The sequence below is a fragment of the Syngnathus scovelli genome, chromosome 4 (assembly GCF_024217435.2).
Source record: "Syngnathus scovelli strain Florida chromosome 4, RoL_Ssco_1.2, whole genome shotgun sequence".
Lineage (NCBI taxonomy): Eukaryota > Metazoa > Chordata > Actinopteri > Syngnathiformes > Syngnathidae > Syngnathus > Syngnathus scovelli.
The window spans coordinates 19,580,345-19,595,019 of record NC_090850.1 but is presented as its reverse complement, the minus strand read 5'-3'; the positions used below and the strand labels follow the sequence as shown (position 1 = coordinate 19,595,019).

Sequence of the window (14,675 nt, the reverse complement as noted above, 5' to 3'; positions counted from 1 at the left end):
CCACTATGAAATTGTGCCATAATCATTTAACGATGTGTCTCTATCATTATAAATGCAAATTTTATTAATTTCATATTGAAAACCACTACTACTACTGTACTATTATTATGAATAATACATTTAAAATTAATACCCTATTCCCCATCATCATGCGTATTTTACTTTAATACATTTTAATAATATTTATTAGGTGCATTAAGTGAAATGTCAGCTTAGTAAGGATGTTGGTCGGTGTTTTTTTTTTTTTTTTTTTTTTTCTATTGGTGGATTTTCACCTGCGCTCTCACAGGTGATGAGCGTTGAGCATCATCGGGAATGTGCCGAAAATACTTCCGCCTTAAGCACCAATGCATTCTGGTACTTGAAGTTGTCTTTCTTGCGCCTGTGCCTCTTTTTTGCAAAATCCTGCACAAAAGCAATCATATCTCAACAAACGTTAACAGCAGCACTTAAACCAAAAATAACCTGGCAAGACTGACGCCCGTGGCATTTTAAAAAAGCTGATAATTGACGCAAACGTAAGCCCTGACGCACTACAAGAACCAGCGTATCCGCGCACGCGAAGTCTGACAGCGTCAACACAACTCCAGGAACATGAAAAGATCGGGTGACAGTGAGGGGGAGAAGAGAAGAAAGGTACTGATAGCGTTTAATCTCCATCGCGTCCGGCATATTTCTCACTGCTGCACGCTCGATTAATGTCTAACGCTCCGAATGTGACGCAACTGGCTGATTTGTGGAGGCTTGCGAGACGCAGGGGCCAGCGCATACCTCACCTTGCCTCTGTGCTTTTTTTTTTTTTAATTTCTTTTTTTTTTCACTCTACTTGACGACCCTCACACGCAACGACCATCATCACCAGCCAGCACAACGCGCCGCGTTCAAACGCGTCTCTTTAGAATATCAAGCTAAACGACGCTGGCGTGCAACATCCTTCATCCGCCTCCTCCCTCATCCACCTTTAGGGGGAGAAATGTGACACCAACCTAAGTCAGCTGCAGACAAATTGGCATTAAAACAGAAACAGGGGACAGAAAACAGCCAGAGAAATTCTTATAATGCATAAAAGTAAGTGTGCAGAATGACCAAAGTGATTTGAGAACAAAAGCAACAAGTAAAATGAAAGGTGGCTCGGCATTGACCCGAGAGGAGAGGGAGGCCAGGTGAGTTGTGGTTTATTGCATTAAACACGTTTGGCCCCTTAATACATGTATGATTTTATTTCTGATTTTTGACATCACACAGTCATGGTAGCAAAAAGAGCATTTGGTGCTGTAATTTTCAAAATGATCTTCTTAAAGGAGAACTTATTCAAACAGTGAGCCATACCATTTTCTATTAATCTATGATGTGTGCTTCATGAATGTAACTTAATCAAAACCGATGATGTTGTGGTTAGTTGTGGAAAAGTGCAGAAGTGTACTGAAGTCAGCAAAAAAAAAATCTAAAGAAAAACTTTGACTAACCCTAACCCCCCACCTGGACCTGAGTAGCTGTATCTACCTTGTTCACCTCAGAAAAGCCCATATGCTTGATGACAGCTGCCCACATGGGCCGTTGATGCAATGACTAATCGTTGACGGCTTCATTTTGCTTAAGCACCATCTGCGAGAGTGATTTTTAAACCGTAATAAATGAATATAGCTCTTATTATAATAAACATTTAGGACCAACTGCTTCTAGTGTTTGTTTGTACTCATTTCATAAGCCGTAACTTTGTGGTTTCATGAGATGAGACACAAAAGTAACAATAGCCATTAATAATCTATATCGTCTCTTATCTCCAGACGAGACTCTTTGTCTTTACCCGCATGTGTTTGGATTGCGAAAACTATGTAGGACGCGCTTCCTCCTGTTTTGACCAAAAAAAAAAAGCCACTGGTGGCCAGATGAGCCGTCAGTGTCAGAGCCAGAACCGGTTCCAGCTGGCCCTCAGGCAGACCTTGTGGCTTCGCTTCCTGTCTTTTCTCCTCGAGTGTATTCTCTATCGGGCAGGATGATATTTAATAAGTTGGATATTGTGGTTGCCGTGTGTTTTTTTTCCACTGTGAAGTATGAACTACCGTGGCCCCTGTTGGCATTGTGAGTTTGGGAACAAACACACAATGATAGAAAATCCCACCAGACTAGACATCCTGTCTACGTTTTATCAGCGACTTTGAAAATGTTTGCAAGTCATGGCTGCTGTGCGTTCAATATTTAATTTGACAGGTCCAATTTTTTAGACTCATTTATAGGCTGTGTAAAAATCCTTCAAGGAAAATTGACTTGAAATGTTGCATAGAAGTTGCATCTGGTCTTCCTGTGCGCATCAAATGTAAAGTTAAGCAACCAAGTTTGTGTTTTGTCAGCTGTCTATTTTTGGAAATGTATCTGTAAGCAACGCATTCTGACTTTTGCTGAATTGTGATGTAACAGCGAGCCTAATTTACATAATAACTACAATGAATTCCTTGTCATTATTGTTCTGAGAATGAATGAATGGACTTTGGAATGGGTAAGAGACGTTTGCTAGCATTAGCCTTGGTTAGCATGTTGCTGTGGTGCTTGTTTGGCAGTTGTCTCAACTCTTATTAAACACATTTTATTAAATACAAATATTGATATATTATAGTAGGAAGTGTAAAAAGTTAGTTCTACTATACACAGAGTTAAATACTGTTGACAATTGTACTGTTTATCGATATATTATTGTAGAAAGTTAGTTCTACTACACACAGTTAAATATTGTTGAATATTTTACCGTTTGCAGGTAATACACACTCCAAAAATTAAAATTAATTAAAAATTAAAATCAAAATTTGATTACATAAGAAACAAATTAGTGTTGAGTGAATCTGTACAATAGTCGTAGTCGTGCGTCACTTTGAAGGAACTACACAAAGTAACTTTTCCGAGTTATTTTTTGTTTGACATTTGAATTAAGTAGGACTTAATAAAATGATACGTTATCTTTATGGTATATACAAACGTATTGCCCATGTAGTTGCATGGTGAATATTTACTTATTTCATGTTTCATCATTATTGTCAAGATGGAGATAAAGAGGTTTGACCTCCAATCCTTAACCCGATGTAATGTCATTTTTTTTGTTAAATGCTAGTTGCCATTCGGGCCCTTGATGACAAGCGTAATGTGTGGTGTCCAAACAGGAAGTGTGTGCATGTGTACGTGCGTGAGCAGTAGGCTAAGTAATGATCGCACAGGGTCACCAGATGTTCCGAGGTCTGGTCCTCAGCCCGGCTCTCTGCTTAGATCAGCCTCATTGGTTTGCTTGGGTTTGCGGCAGCCTGTTTAGCTTTCCTTTTTTTTTTTTTTTTCAGTTACCGAACGCTCATTAAAATGGTTTGTGCTTCCCTCGGCACTTCTGCTAAATTAACAACTAGAGAGGTAAAAGCTGATTACGTGGCCGCGCGTCCCGGACACGGTTAATCAATTCTCACCGCGTGCAAAACGCTAGCCGGTGAATTAGTGTAAAGCGAACGATTTACGGCGACTAATGCTGACATCCTGTCATGTCGTGGTGTTTTAGCAAGAGGTGGGGTGGGAGGGGAGTCTGATTCGGCACAATCAGCACTTTTTTCTCTCTCTGTCCACCATTTTTCCCCTCCATCTTGGTCACTCTATTAATGAGCCTGTAATGGAGAAATAGTGTGGGATGGTGACATAAAACAGGGTAGCGCATAAGTTCCCAACAGCGTTAGATTTACACCCCGGCTTTTTGTGCAATGGCAAAAAGGGGAACCCTTCGACACGGGGGGCTCCATCGGACCCCCACCGGTTGAGCGGTGGAAAAGCCAGGCCTCCCGAAAAATACGGCCGTGCCAGATAATGATACCATTACACTAATGGAGCTGGCAAATGAAGGAGAACCTTGATGCCCTACTTTATTACCGGAGGGGGTCGTTTCCTCGCTGCATTCCTAATGGCCCTGAGCACACAGTATTGATCAGGCTATCATGCTGCTAATCCTCCACTGAATTACTTATCGCCTGCAAGGTGTCGATCCGCCGTTATGCCCTGTTCTGGCCTTGCCGCCGGGAGTCCAGCAGGGGACCCACTGGGCTATTTATCCAGTCTTGATTTAGGGCCAAACGGGGATGGTGGTTTGGGAGGTCTTTGGCGGGCGGTGGGCCGGCCAGTTCAATTATCCCCCCCCACCCCAAAAAAAAAAAATAAAAATAAAAAGAAAGGCAAGCAAATGAAGCTAACAGCTTTCATTTAATTAAGGAGTAGGCAATGATGTGATTCCTCCCCCTCTTTATGGCCCCGTTGGCTAGTGTGGAGCCGTGGAAGCTGCGAGGTTGGGTGTTGTTCTCACTAATTGTGCTGTAAATAAGGATGAGGGTGGATGCTTTGCACCAGCTCTTTAGTTAGCCTTGATTGCAAAATGCTTTGCATCTATAATGCCGCTTCCGGTGGCTGAAACTGTGATGTTTCTAGACTCACACTTGTACTTCGGTTAAAATGTCTCCAAATGATTCATCGATTATTAAAATACAGGGCGATTAATTTGATCGGTTAATTTTGATACCTCTAGTATCAAAATTACTTTGACTACTAAAAACTACTAATCGTTGTCCTGTGTGGGTCCATGTCTGTGCAATCCGTTTGGTCTGTGCACACCGAACAATGGCCCAGAACCAACATTTGAAAGAGGTGTCAGACCGCTTGCAAATGACCTCAGCAGAGAAGTGGCATCAGAGTTATCCAACTGTCCATTTTTCTACCTTCACTCTCTGCAGTCGAGATTCTGACTGTGGAAAAAAGACGGATGACATTCCGGATCGGTCGGCAGTCAATCAAAGAATTTGGTTTAAACAAACCGCTGCTTATACTGATTAGAGTCATAGTGATCTGGAATCAATCTTTGGACAAAAGAAATTCTGGTTCTGGACTACTTCTTGAGTCTAATTACGTCTGTGACCCATTGGACCGGTTGCCAAGTCAATCGTTTTTTTTTTTTTTTTTTACCTGCACCACACTTGACAAGTGTGGATGAAGACTTAGATTCAGTTTCAATTCTGAATGTATCCGTTTTTGAGGGAAAATGGACAATTGGTGGGATTTATAATGGTAACAAGGCAGCCAATGGTGTAGCCCGAGCCCATCGTCATTACAAATGAAAAGAAGGGTCAGGTCAGAAGCCCGGGGTCTGCGACCCGTCATATCCTTGGCTCCTTTACAAGGCCCCAGTGTGCATTAGGAAGCGTGGCATCCTCACATCAGCGGAGCCCTCCTCGCACCTTTGGCCTCGGCTAATCAAAGGCTTTAGCTTAAGGGGGGCATTTAGCCCCTGTTGGCTGGAGCCACTCCACGAGTCATAAAGATGTATTTATATTTTTCCATCTGCAACAACCCAGAGTTATTGATCTAGATATTCAGTCATTTCTTTCAGCGCGAGCCATCAATATTGTGCAAACATCCGTCCATACGAGGGTTGACCTCAGACCCCGCCCTCATTCCCTAGGCCCCCCAGCTTCTATTTCCCCCGTCGCTCCCATTGGCGTTCAATGATATACTATTCTGAAAAGTAAAATCAATGAATGAATATGAAGTTTTGGTGATATAATATAGCGCAAGCCCGAGCCCTCGGGTCTTTCATTGATCGGTGAGCGTTGATTAGTCTGCAGCTCATGTTTCCCGCAACGTGATTTTTACCTTGTCCTGCTCAGTTTGATCCTTTTTTTGTGCGACAGAGAAGTTAACAGATCGAGTTGATTAGTCAAGCCTGGCGGGTGTCATTTCGCCGCTACCACTAAAACCAGGACGGCATTTTGTCGTTGGGTGTAAGGTCGTCATATCTTTTGTCAGGTCGTGCTAATCAGTCGTAAGCGGCAATGGAGGCGGGGATCATCGTGACATTTAGAAATACGTGAGACAATTCCAGAGAATAAAAGGAGCCACTAAGTTGGCGTTTATGAGGCGTGTGATGAGTCGCCGCCGATGACTTCCTGTTATCAACTATAAAGGGTCAGGAATAGCTTCTCGTGCTCGACGTGGGAAACCATGCACGACGTTCCCTCATCTCCTGCCACTTCCCCCCCCCCCCCCCCTTTTTCCTTTTAATGCAGCTTCTCCATGTTGGATGCGTAACATTTCAAAGGTTTCATGATGACTACATTTGGTTTGCATCTGGAGAGATAATAATCAGCTTTTAAAGGCCCATCTGCATTGTCTTGTGAAGACGCTCTGCCACCGTCTCCCATATGTGCTTTTGAGGCTCTGTGATCAAACTACACTCTTAAATGGAAAATCAGATACCCCCGTGCAAGGGGTTTTTGTTGTTTGGAGTGGTTTTGCCTTGGTGAGATGTCACAGTAAATCAAAGTGGCGTCTGCCAGCAGTGATTTCACATAGCCGGGATGTAAACTCCAGGCAACGTTTGACTACATTCACTTGATCATGTCTTGATTTTTAAGCAATAATTTGATTGGAATGGGAGAACTCTGAATGTGGTAAAATCGCATTTTTTATTTTTTTCAGTGTCAAGGAAATGCATGGTGTACAGTCATACTAAAATTTTACATTTTTGTTAGTATGACTTTTGCATTTATTCGCATATTGCAGTATTTTGTAGAATTCTGAAGCTGCTGAAGAACGAGACGTCTCTTGCTAAATTTCTTCCTTGAATTACGGTAAACTCTGTGTTAAACCTTACGAAGAAGCAGTCATGTGCATAGTGTACCTTCACCTCCCGGATGGTTTCCTCCCAAAGCAGCAGTCAGTCCGATTATCTAAACAGCCCTTGACAGCTTTTGTGTCTGACAGCCCCTGCCGAGCACCTCCTAATGGTGTTGAGACATTAGCCACACATGTCAGAGTGTTGGCAAACAAGGCGGCGACGAGGCTCCGGCAAACCGGCCGACCAGATCAGCCGTCACGTTCAATGAGATTACGTCCAACGTGACCCGCCGGCGTCGGGGTTCATCTGTCATGCGCGTGTCCCATCACCGCAGAGACACGGAATAATCAGTCCAATCAATAGATGGCGGTGGCTCATTGGGCCGCTGCTGAATAAACATGGAAGTGACCCGCTCACCTCCTACAAAGAGGCAAGAGCCTCCGGGGGGTTCATTAGCTCTCTGAGGCTATGATCCTCCTCAGACGTTACTTTCCATTTCTGTTGGTGTGCCAATCTGACGCCGCAGTTTTGACATACGTAATTGCGAGCCGTGTGTTTGGACGGATCTTCCTATGCGTCATTCTCCGTCTATATTTACCGTTGGACTAAAGCTCATTCAAAAACCGCATGTGTTAGCAAAGACACCCTCTTACTTTCACCGTTATTTTCCTTTCTAATGACTCACCTTTCCAATAAAATCCACACTGCTACGGAGATGCCCGACATCTGGTTTTAATGAAAAACCCGAGACCTTGATTGTCAAACGCCGCAGGAGTTCATGTTCACGAGGCTGCGTAAATAGGAACTGTTAATTTGTACATCATAACTTGTCGTCCATAAACGTGAGCATTGAGAGCGTGTTAAAATACCTGACGTTAGACTCGTCCCAGATGTAATTCTGGGCATGCTTCTTAGTTGAGGCCTGGTTCATCGGTAGAATTAGCTTAGCGTGTACTTGTTTAAAAGCCAATAAGAAGGAGCCCTGTGATAAACGACGAACCTGTTCGAGGTGAAGTTTGCCTTTCGTTACAAGTCAGCTTTGAAAGGGTTTCGCAAACATTCTCGCTAGCTAGCTACAATAGCTCTATTTAGCTAACCTTCTAAGGCTAAATCACATTTTTAATTTGCCATTAACATTAAGAGCAGCTAACTTTTTTTAGTTGGAATCTTAAAATATTACTTATGATACTTAAATGTGCCTGTGTTTCTTTAAATTTTCCTTTTCTCCTTTTCAGCATTTTAGAAAGTCCCTTCTCCATTCAGTCGATCTCGTTGCATGTCTGAGTGATTCTTCATCTCGACTTGCCCACTGTATGTTTTTTCTTTTTTTTTTCTCTCCCCTTCATCAGCTTAAGTTCTCCTTGCATATGCGCAGGAGCTGGTGACAACTTGACTGGCACGCTGTCAAAGAAAGGTGCTGCCTTTCCAATGGCGGAGCATCGGATTGGCCCTTCTCTTTGAGCTTGCGTGCGTGTGTATGAGCGTGAGAGAGAAAGGGGGGGGGGGGGGTTGTCAGGACTTGACCGGCACGCTTTGCATGTTCTTCTTCAGACAGGTGCTCCTGGGTGAGCACTGGTGCATGACAGTTGCCTTTCATCGCTGTCTTCTCTACACTTAACCCTCTGACCACCCCCGCCTTACTTCTTCCTCCTCCTTCTCTTTGCCTGACCTCCTTTCATGGCACTTCCCTCGGCCCGTCCTGAGTGATGGGCCGCTAAGGTTGGCTGGTGGGCGGCCGGGGGCGCTCTGTGTGTGGTTTGGTGCACCCGGCGAGGCGCCAACACTGTCAGCCCGACCTCACATAGACACAAAACACCCACAAGTTTTTTTTATTTTGCTCAACCGTCCGTAATTCCGTCCACCGGCGCTGTCAAGCACTTGATCAAACGTGCATAAACGATGAGTTCCCCTCCCTTTCTCCCCCTCCCTGTTATAATAGAGGCAGATTCTTTTTCTTGGGTTCTGTTTATTCAGATGAGGCTGACTTGAGAAGGGGGCAAACGGGTCACATCCACTTGCCTGGTTCAAGCGCTTCTGAATTGAGGCTTGTCTCCAGCTGGTTGGAGAGAGAAGAGAAACACAAGTATGGCCAATTTGTGTGTGTGTGTGTGTGTGCATGCGTGTGTGTGGTAAGGGTTCACTCGTCAACCCCTGTGTCATGCTTGCGTCGGCCCCGTTTATGTAGAGGGCAACATCTTTGGTTTGTCTCGGGACTTTTTGAAGAGGAGTCACTGTAGCACTCTGGCGGCCTAGCCTCCTGAAATTAGTTGCTTTATGTTATGAATATTGACTTTTTAATTGCTTGTACACCGAGGACTGGATCTCTGGAGTGTCTACTTACTCATCAATTGTGAAATGAAGTCAATCTGTTTTTATAGGCCATTTTCTCTGAATGTCTGCAAGCAAGCAGTTCTGCTTGAGTTTAGTCAATTTTTTTTGCCAATGCTCCTCTCCCCCGCAACAACAAAGTTTTACACGTATATTTCATCCGACACTAAGTGGGAGCCGCATCCGTCGACGTTTAATAGTTGTTCTACTTGTTGATGAGAGTGTCAGCGACGGCGCACGCCAGGAGCTTAATCCAACAACGGCGCCTCACCGTTCTCCCCCGTTATCTTACCGACGAGTGGACCGCTTTGTCGCGGTCTTTGTCGTGCATTGTGACGTATGAGATGGACTCAACGTAAACGCGGTGACAGGCTAGTGTCTCGCATGAGTGACAGCGCGGCGGGATTGGGCTAATCTGAGCGACTGACTGTCCCCGTAACCGGTACGGAGTAGTCAGCTTCGGCGGAGTTATCAGTGTTTGTAAGTCCTTCTGCTGCGCTGGGATGACAATAGGGATTAGTGCCAAGGTTCTTTAAACATTTTTTTTCTTATTTTATATTTGGGAGGAGGGAAGCCACCCCCCCTCTTCTTATCGTAGTCTCTGCAGGATGCTGCTGCTGCGAGTTTTTCCTTGACTGTCAATTAAAGTGGGGATCATTAACTTCAAGGGTATAAATGTTCTAACACTGGTATTACGTTGGGAAGCTAAGTCGCTGACAGATGTTCCAACTTTAATTCTCCGCTTGTTTTTTTTTTGTCCTTTAATTAATTTATGTATCGCTTCTCTGGGCTTTTAAATATTCCTCTCCCCCTGCCTGCTCTTTTGTTAGTCTGTAATCTCGCTCGCCGCGCTCGTCACAAAGACGATTGGGCCTCGCCGGTGTTTCACACGTGGTTCAATCGGCTAATGTATTCATTAGTTGCAGAAAACTGAAAGGTAAACAGTAGCTGTGTTTGTGTGTGTTCGCATGTGTGTGGTAGCCTGAAGGGAGGATGAAATAAAAGCATGTTTGCCTCTCCTGGTTCTCCATCAGGAGGACCAGACTACTTAAGAGTGGCACTTGATGAAAACAAAACAGCTTGTATCTTTGTACATGGTGTTTTTTTTGTTGTTATTGTGTTGCGTGGAGGTAAACAAAAGAAGTGTGCTACTTTTGGGAGTTTGATGCACGAGTGGCTGGCAGTTGCGGCCTGGGATATATTTGTATTTTTTTTCGACTATGATTCAAAGTGTGAGCGACAGCACACAGTCGGTAGCGGGCAGCTTCCTCGCCGAAGAAGCAAACAAACGAGGCGATGCTAGCGGGAAGCGGAAGAGACGGCTAATGGGCAAACTCTTCATCCACCGACGTCACCCTCCCCGTTTCTCCCGTGACAGCTCCTTTCCTTTGTTCTCAACCCGTGGCGGCCCACTCTCTGCCTAGGGATCGGTGACAAGTTTTAGCGGGATGATCAAATGCAACGGTGACACCTGATTAGGCTATAGCTCGTGTTTACAGTCTCCCACCCCCCCTCTCGCCGCTTCTTCCTCGTCCTTATCCCTCCTTCTTAGACAACAAGGGAGACTTCACCTTGACTAATTAAATTTGCACCTGCAATGCCAGCTGTGACAGCCACTGGAGGGCTGCATGTATTTATGTCACTCCATACATACTTCCTGTGACGCTCATGGAGGTTGACTCCGCACCGGTGTGGGTTTCTCCAATAGCCGTCTTTATTGTGTCTTGTGTTTGCCGTGATTTGGGGCAACAAAAAAAAGGGTAGTACAGTACAGGGGTGACGGTGTTGTCGGAAATTGGGAGCAACTCTAGGGGGCACTGTTGAGCAGCATGTTGGAAGAAAAATGGGAGTATATCAATATTTCCGATTCCCTGCTTTACTCGTTTTACGGGAGAACGTTGACCTATGAAATTAATATGGTGTTTGCCCGAGATCATAACTTCATGTACTTGAAATGAATGACCAAGAATGCCCAGTTGCTCTCCATCAAATTCCATATGTACGTAACAAACCAATCATATAATTGGTTTATTTGATGAATAAAATATTTTATGGCAACTTTGAGCACACGTGGTTACGTGTATGTCAATAGCCATATATTTTTTTGAAATGCCAGTAGTGATCCATTCAATCTGTATACCCGTGTTATTCTCTCGATCGCTCAGTTTATTAAAGCAATGCAATTTGGGCTGTTATTGCCAAACAGTCATCTCTTCTTGCTGACAATAACAAATGCGCAATTGAGTTTTATGGCTTGTGATGTCTTTGAACCCAGCCGTTAAAAAGAATGTGTCTTCCTCTCACTCCGAGCCTGCCATTTGATCATTCATTAACATGTGCACAGACTCTGCTTGTGGTTACATGATCCAGTGCATGTGTGTGTGAATCTATCTAAATTCAGGTTGCAAGTGTATAAAGGCCGCCCGTCGAAGTGAACGGGACATCAGTCACTATGTAGCTGGAGACAGGACTGGGTAATTTGTGGCTTCTTTCACCCATCCGCCCCCCTCAACCCACATCCTGCCTCAAATTGACCGGGCCCGACTGCTGGTCATGCTGTATTACACGGGTTAGATGGAGTAATTATTTCTAGGCCACTGACTACAAGCAAGATTAATAGTTTTTGAAACGTCCATAATGGAGGGCTGACCCGTCGTGACATAAGCATTATTTCAAGCTCACCTCCACTCTCATCCCTCTCACCTCAGGGCACCGACCTAGTCTGATTTATACCTGGGCTAATGACCAGGGTGGGGGTCCGGCGGGCCCCACCCTAACGGTTTTACAGTCACCCTAACAGAGCATTGATTTCGTATGTCAGGAAAAAAGCCATCTTGATAATTTTGTTGATAGGAAACAGTCCAGTGTTACCCGGCGGACTATTGTCGTTTTAAGCAGGGATTTGAATTGCTGGAAATGGTCTTGATGTAGAATAGTACACAAAGTGAAACTTTATTGCTTTCTATCAAAGAGCTCTTTGCCGACCTGTGTGAATGCTCCAGAAACAGAAGATGTCAATTTTTCTGACTTTAAAATTTAATTCAAATTGTAAAGACCACTGTGCATAAGGGAATTGAAGTTTTAGGATTGACCCCACCGCTTTTTGTTGAAATTGTCGCAATCGGTATCTGTACATCATCTTAAATTCATTGTGATTACTTTTAGCACCTCATCTTGTGATAGCCACCAGCCTCTTTATGAGCCCAACTAAGATAAGCACAGCTATTAAAAATACTGTATTGTTAAATCCTTTACATTTTTGCTGTCGTTTCGGTTAATGACCCAGTAAATGCTGCCGACTTGTGTTTCTAATTATCCACATCCTCGATTTCCGCCATCTGTCCCAGTGTCTTACTTGGTCTTACCCCAACCCTGATGCGCTTGGTTAGAGTTTTATGGCCAAATGCAGAAGATCCAAAGTTGACACTAGGTGGCACTTGGACATCATTCTACCACATCGCCCCCACCCCTCCTTTCCCCCCTCCCCACCCTTTGCTCCACTCTATCTCTTAAGTACACCTCATGTCAATGTGTTTTATTTTTATTGGACGGAGGGCAGTGTGTAATGCATTCACCTCCGTTCCTGCCAGCTGTTAAATGCCCCAGAACATGGTCTGGCCAGGCTCCGCCCCGTTAACCCCTCTGATTGGCTGTAATAATTAGCAGAAGTGAACAGTAACCGAACCTTTCGGCGAGGGACAGCAAGAGACTCGTTGATTTCGTACGTGACTGAAAACCCGGCGTGGCCGCGAGTCTGCCGGACCCGAGCGTTCATTTTAGGCTTTAATATTAACTCTCAACTTAAACGCATGCATGCAGCGCGCCACCAGCAATTACATTTTCAAATGGCTGGGTTTGTAAACCTCTAGTGTGTTAATCTGTCACCATTCAAGCTACTGGGAAAGAGTCAAAAGAGGATTAAGCCATTCAATTCCTGGTAGAATATTTCCCTTTGTTCGGAATGAGTGAAGGAAAAATAAATAAAGAAACCAAGTGGCTTGTCAAGCAAAACGAGCGGCCGGCAGTCTGCTCCGACTTCGCCATGATAATGCCATTATGGAAATCACAGCCGCTTCTGGATTCCAGGAAGACTGGGTGACAGTCGTGTAAACAGTCACAAACGATCCCAGTTGTTGTTTCGATATTAATCTTAGGTCACATGATAATGCCGGTCTATCTGGGTCAAACGGATACATGAGATTGAATCAGACCTGTCCTAGATGTTCAGTCTGGCTCTTGTTATAAGGCCCATGTTTTTTCTTCTTCCTAATGGCTTAGGTGATTGTCAGCAGCTGCTTTAACTCGGTAATCATTCCGCAATAAAAAAAAAAAAAATACAACAGCGAGGGGCTCATCATAATAAATAATTCAAGAGTTTGTCCTAGTTGTCCGCGAGAAACAGGATATCAATGATAGCAGAGCAGCTTGTCACAGTTTGAAAGATAAGCAGCTCAGATATGTTCTCAGGCAAATTAAAGGAGACCGGCTCCATCTTTTAATATACTGTATTTTGTATGATCTTCTGATATATTTGCCTCCAAAATGACTCCTTAAGGATGATTTCTAACTTGAAGTCTTGGAATCTTTTGTCAGACAACACTGAATCAAATCTGGTGTTTTGCATAAGGATACAAAAGACTGCACGATAATTTTTCCAGTTGTCAACCGATCCGGTGCAGACTTAGCCATGCATTTACCCTTGACTTCCAACCTCTCTTGGTCGGATTGCACATTATCTTTATCCGAGATGAGGGTACTTGACTCCGGAGTGTCACAGAGAGATCTAATATGGAGCCAAAAGGACAGAGCGACTGAAAATCATCGTCATTTGAAGAGGTTGCTTGTCACATGATGGGTTTGATCAGGCAGCGCCGCAGTACACAAAGCTGGGTCTTTGCACTGTCTAACAGTGGTACTGGATTAGAGACACAAGCCACTTCGGCTGTGATCAGTCACTCAGACCTAGAGACACATGAGGGGACTGAAATCCCGCTTGCGTGCTTCATCCACGTCTTGTTCCGGCGAACCCCGTATGGAAATTAACAACGTAAATGCTGACAGTTGATTGTCAAAGACGGTAAACTGCCGGTCTTTGGCATTTTTAGATATCTTGAAAGGTCGGTACAGACAGTAGCGCCTTTGTTACTGTAGGACCCAAAGCGCTACAGTCTGTACCGACCCTTCAAGAGTTTAATTTTTTAGTTGATCTGAACAAAAACAATCAGGTGCCAAGGTTTTGGAAGTTAGCCAGGCTGCTGTTCGCAATGAACAAACCCAATCTGATATCAGATATTAGTCCAAATAGAGCTATCAATTACGGGTTTCTTGTACTTTTACTGAAATTACTTCTACAAAATGTGACATGTAATCTTCACACATTGAACCTGACTCCCAAACCTCAGCTAGCCGCTCAATCACCGAGCTTCCCTGAACAGTTCATTGTGTAAGTGCTACGTTAGACTCCAGAGCCTCTAAACGCACTACCTGCTCATTGTTTTCCTCACCGCCCAATTGAGGTGACCAAACCTGGGCAGTTGAGAAGGTGAGCTTTGGATTTGGTGACCTCAGTCCTCTGGTCCTTAGATCTGTCCTTGACACAGCCTTTAGAGGACACCTGTCACCCTTGCTGCAAGGCCTACATCTCGCCGCAGCCAATTCAACCCACCCCCCCTGGGTCTGGGCTCCACTTTGCACAACCATATTGATTTTTTTGGGGAGGCTG

The 14,675-nt window shown here is 44.3% G+C and overlaps 1 protein-coding gene across 2 annotated transcripts in view; it reads left to right on the top strand.

Annotated features, from left to right (window-relative positions):
* The first annotated feature begins 474 nt into the window (after positions 1–474).
* fto (FTO alpha-ketoglutarate dependent dioxygenase) overlaps positions 475–14,675 on the top strand; it is a 96,463-nt gene continuing 82,262 nt past the window's right edge. Inside the window, exon 1 of one of the 2 annotated variants that reach the window (XM_049717229.1) lies at positions 475–636. In XM_049717229.1, the coding sequence (XP_049573186.1) occupies positions 595–636 (42 nt within the window). In that variant the 5' untranslated portion in view covers positions 475–594. The remainder of the gene's footprint in view (positions 637–14,675) is intronic. The other variant, XM_049717228.1, reaches the window with a different exon arrangement.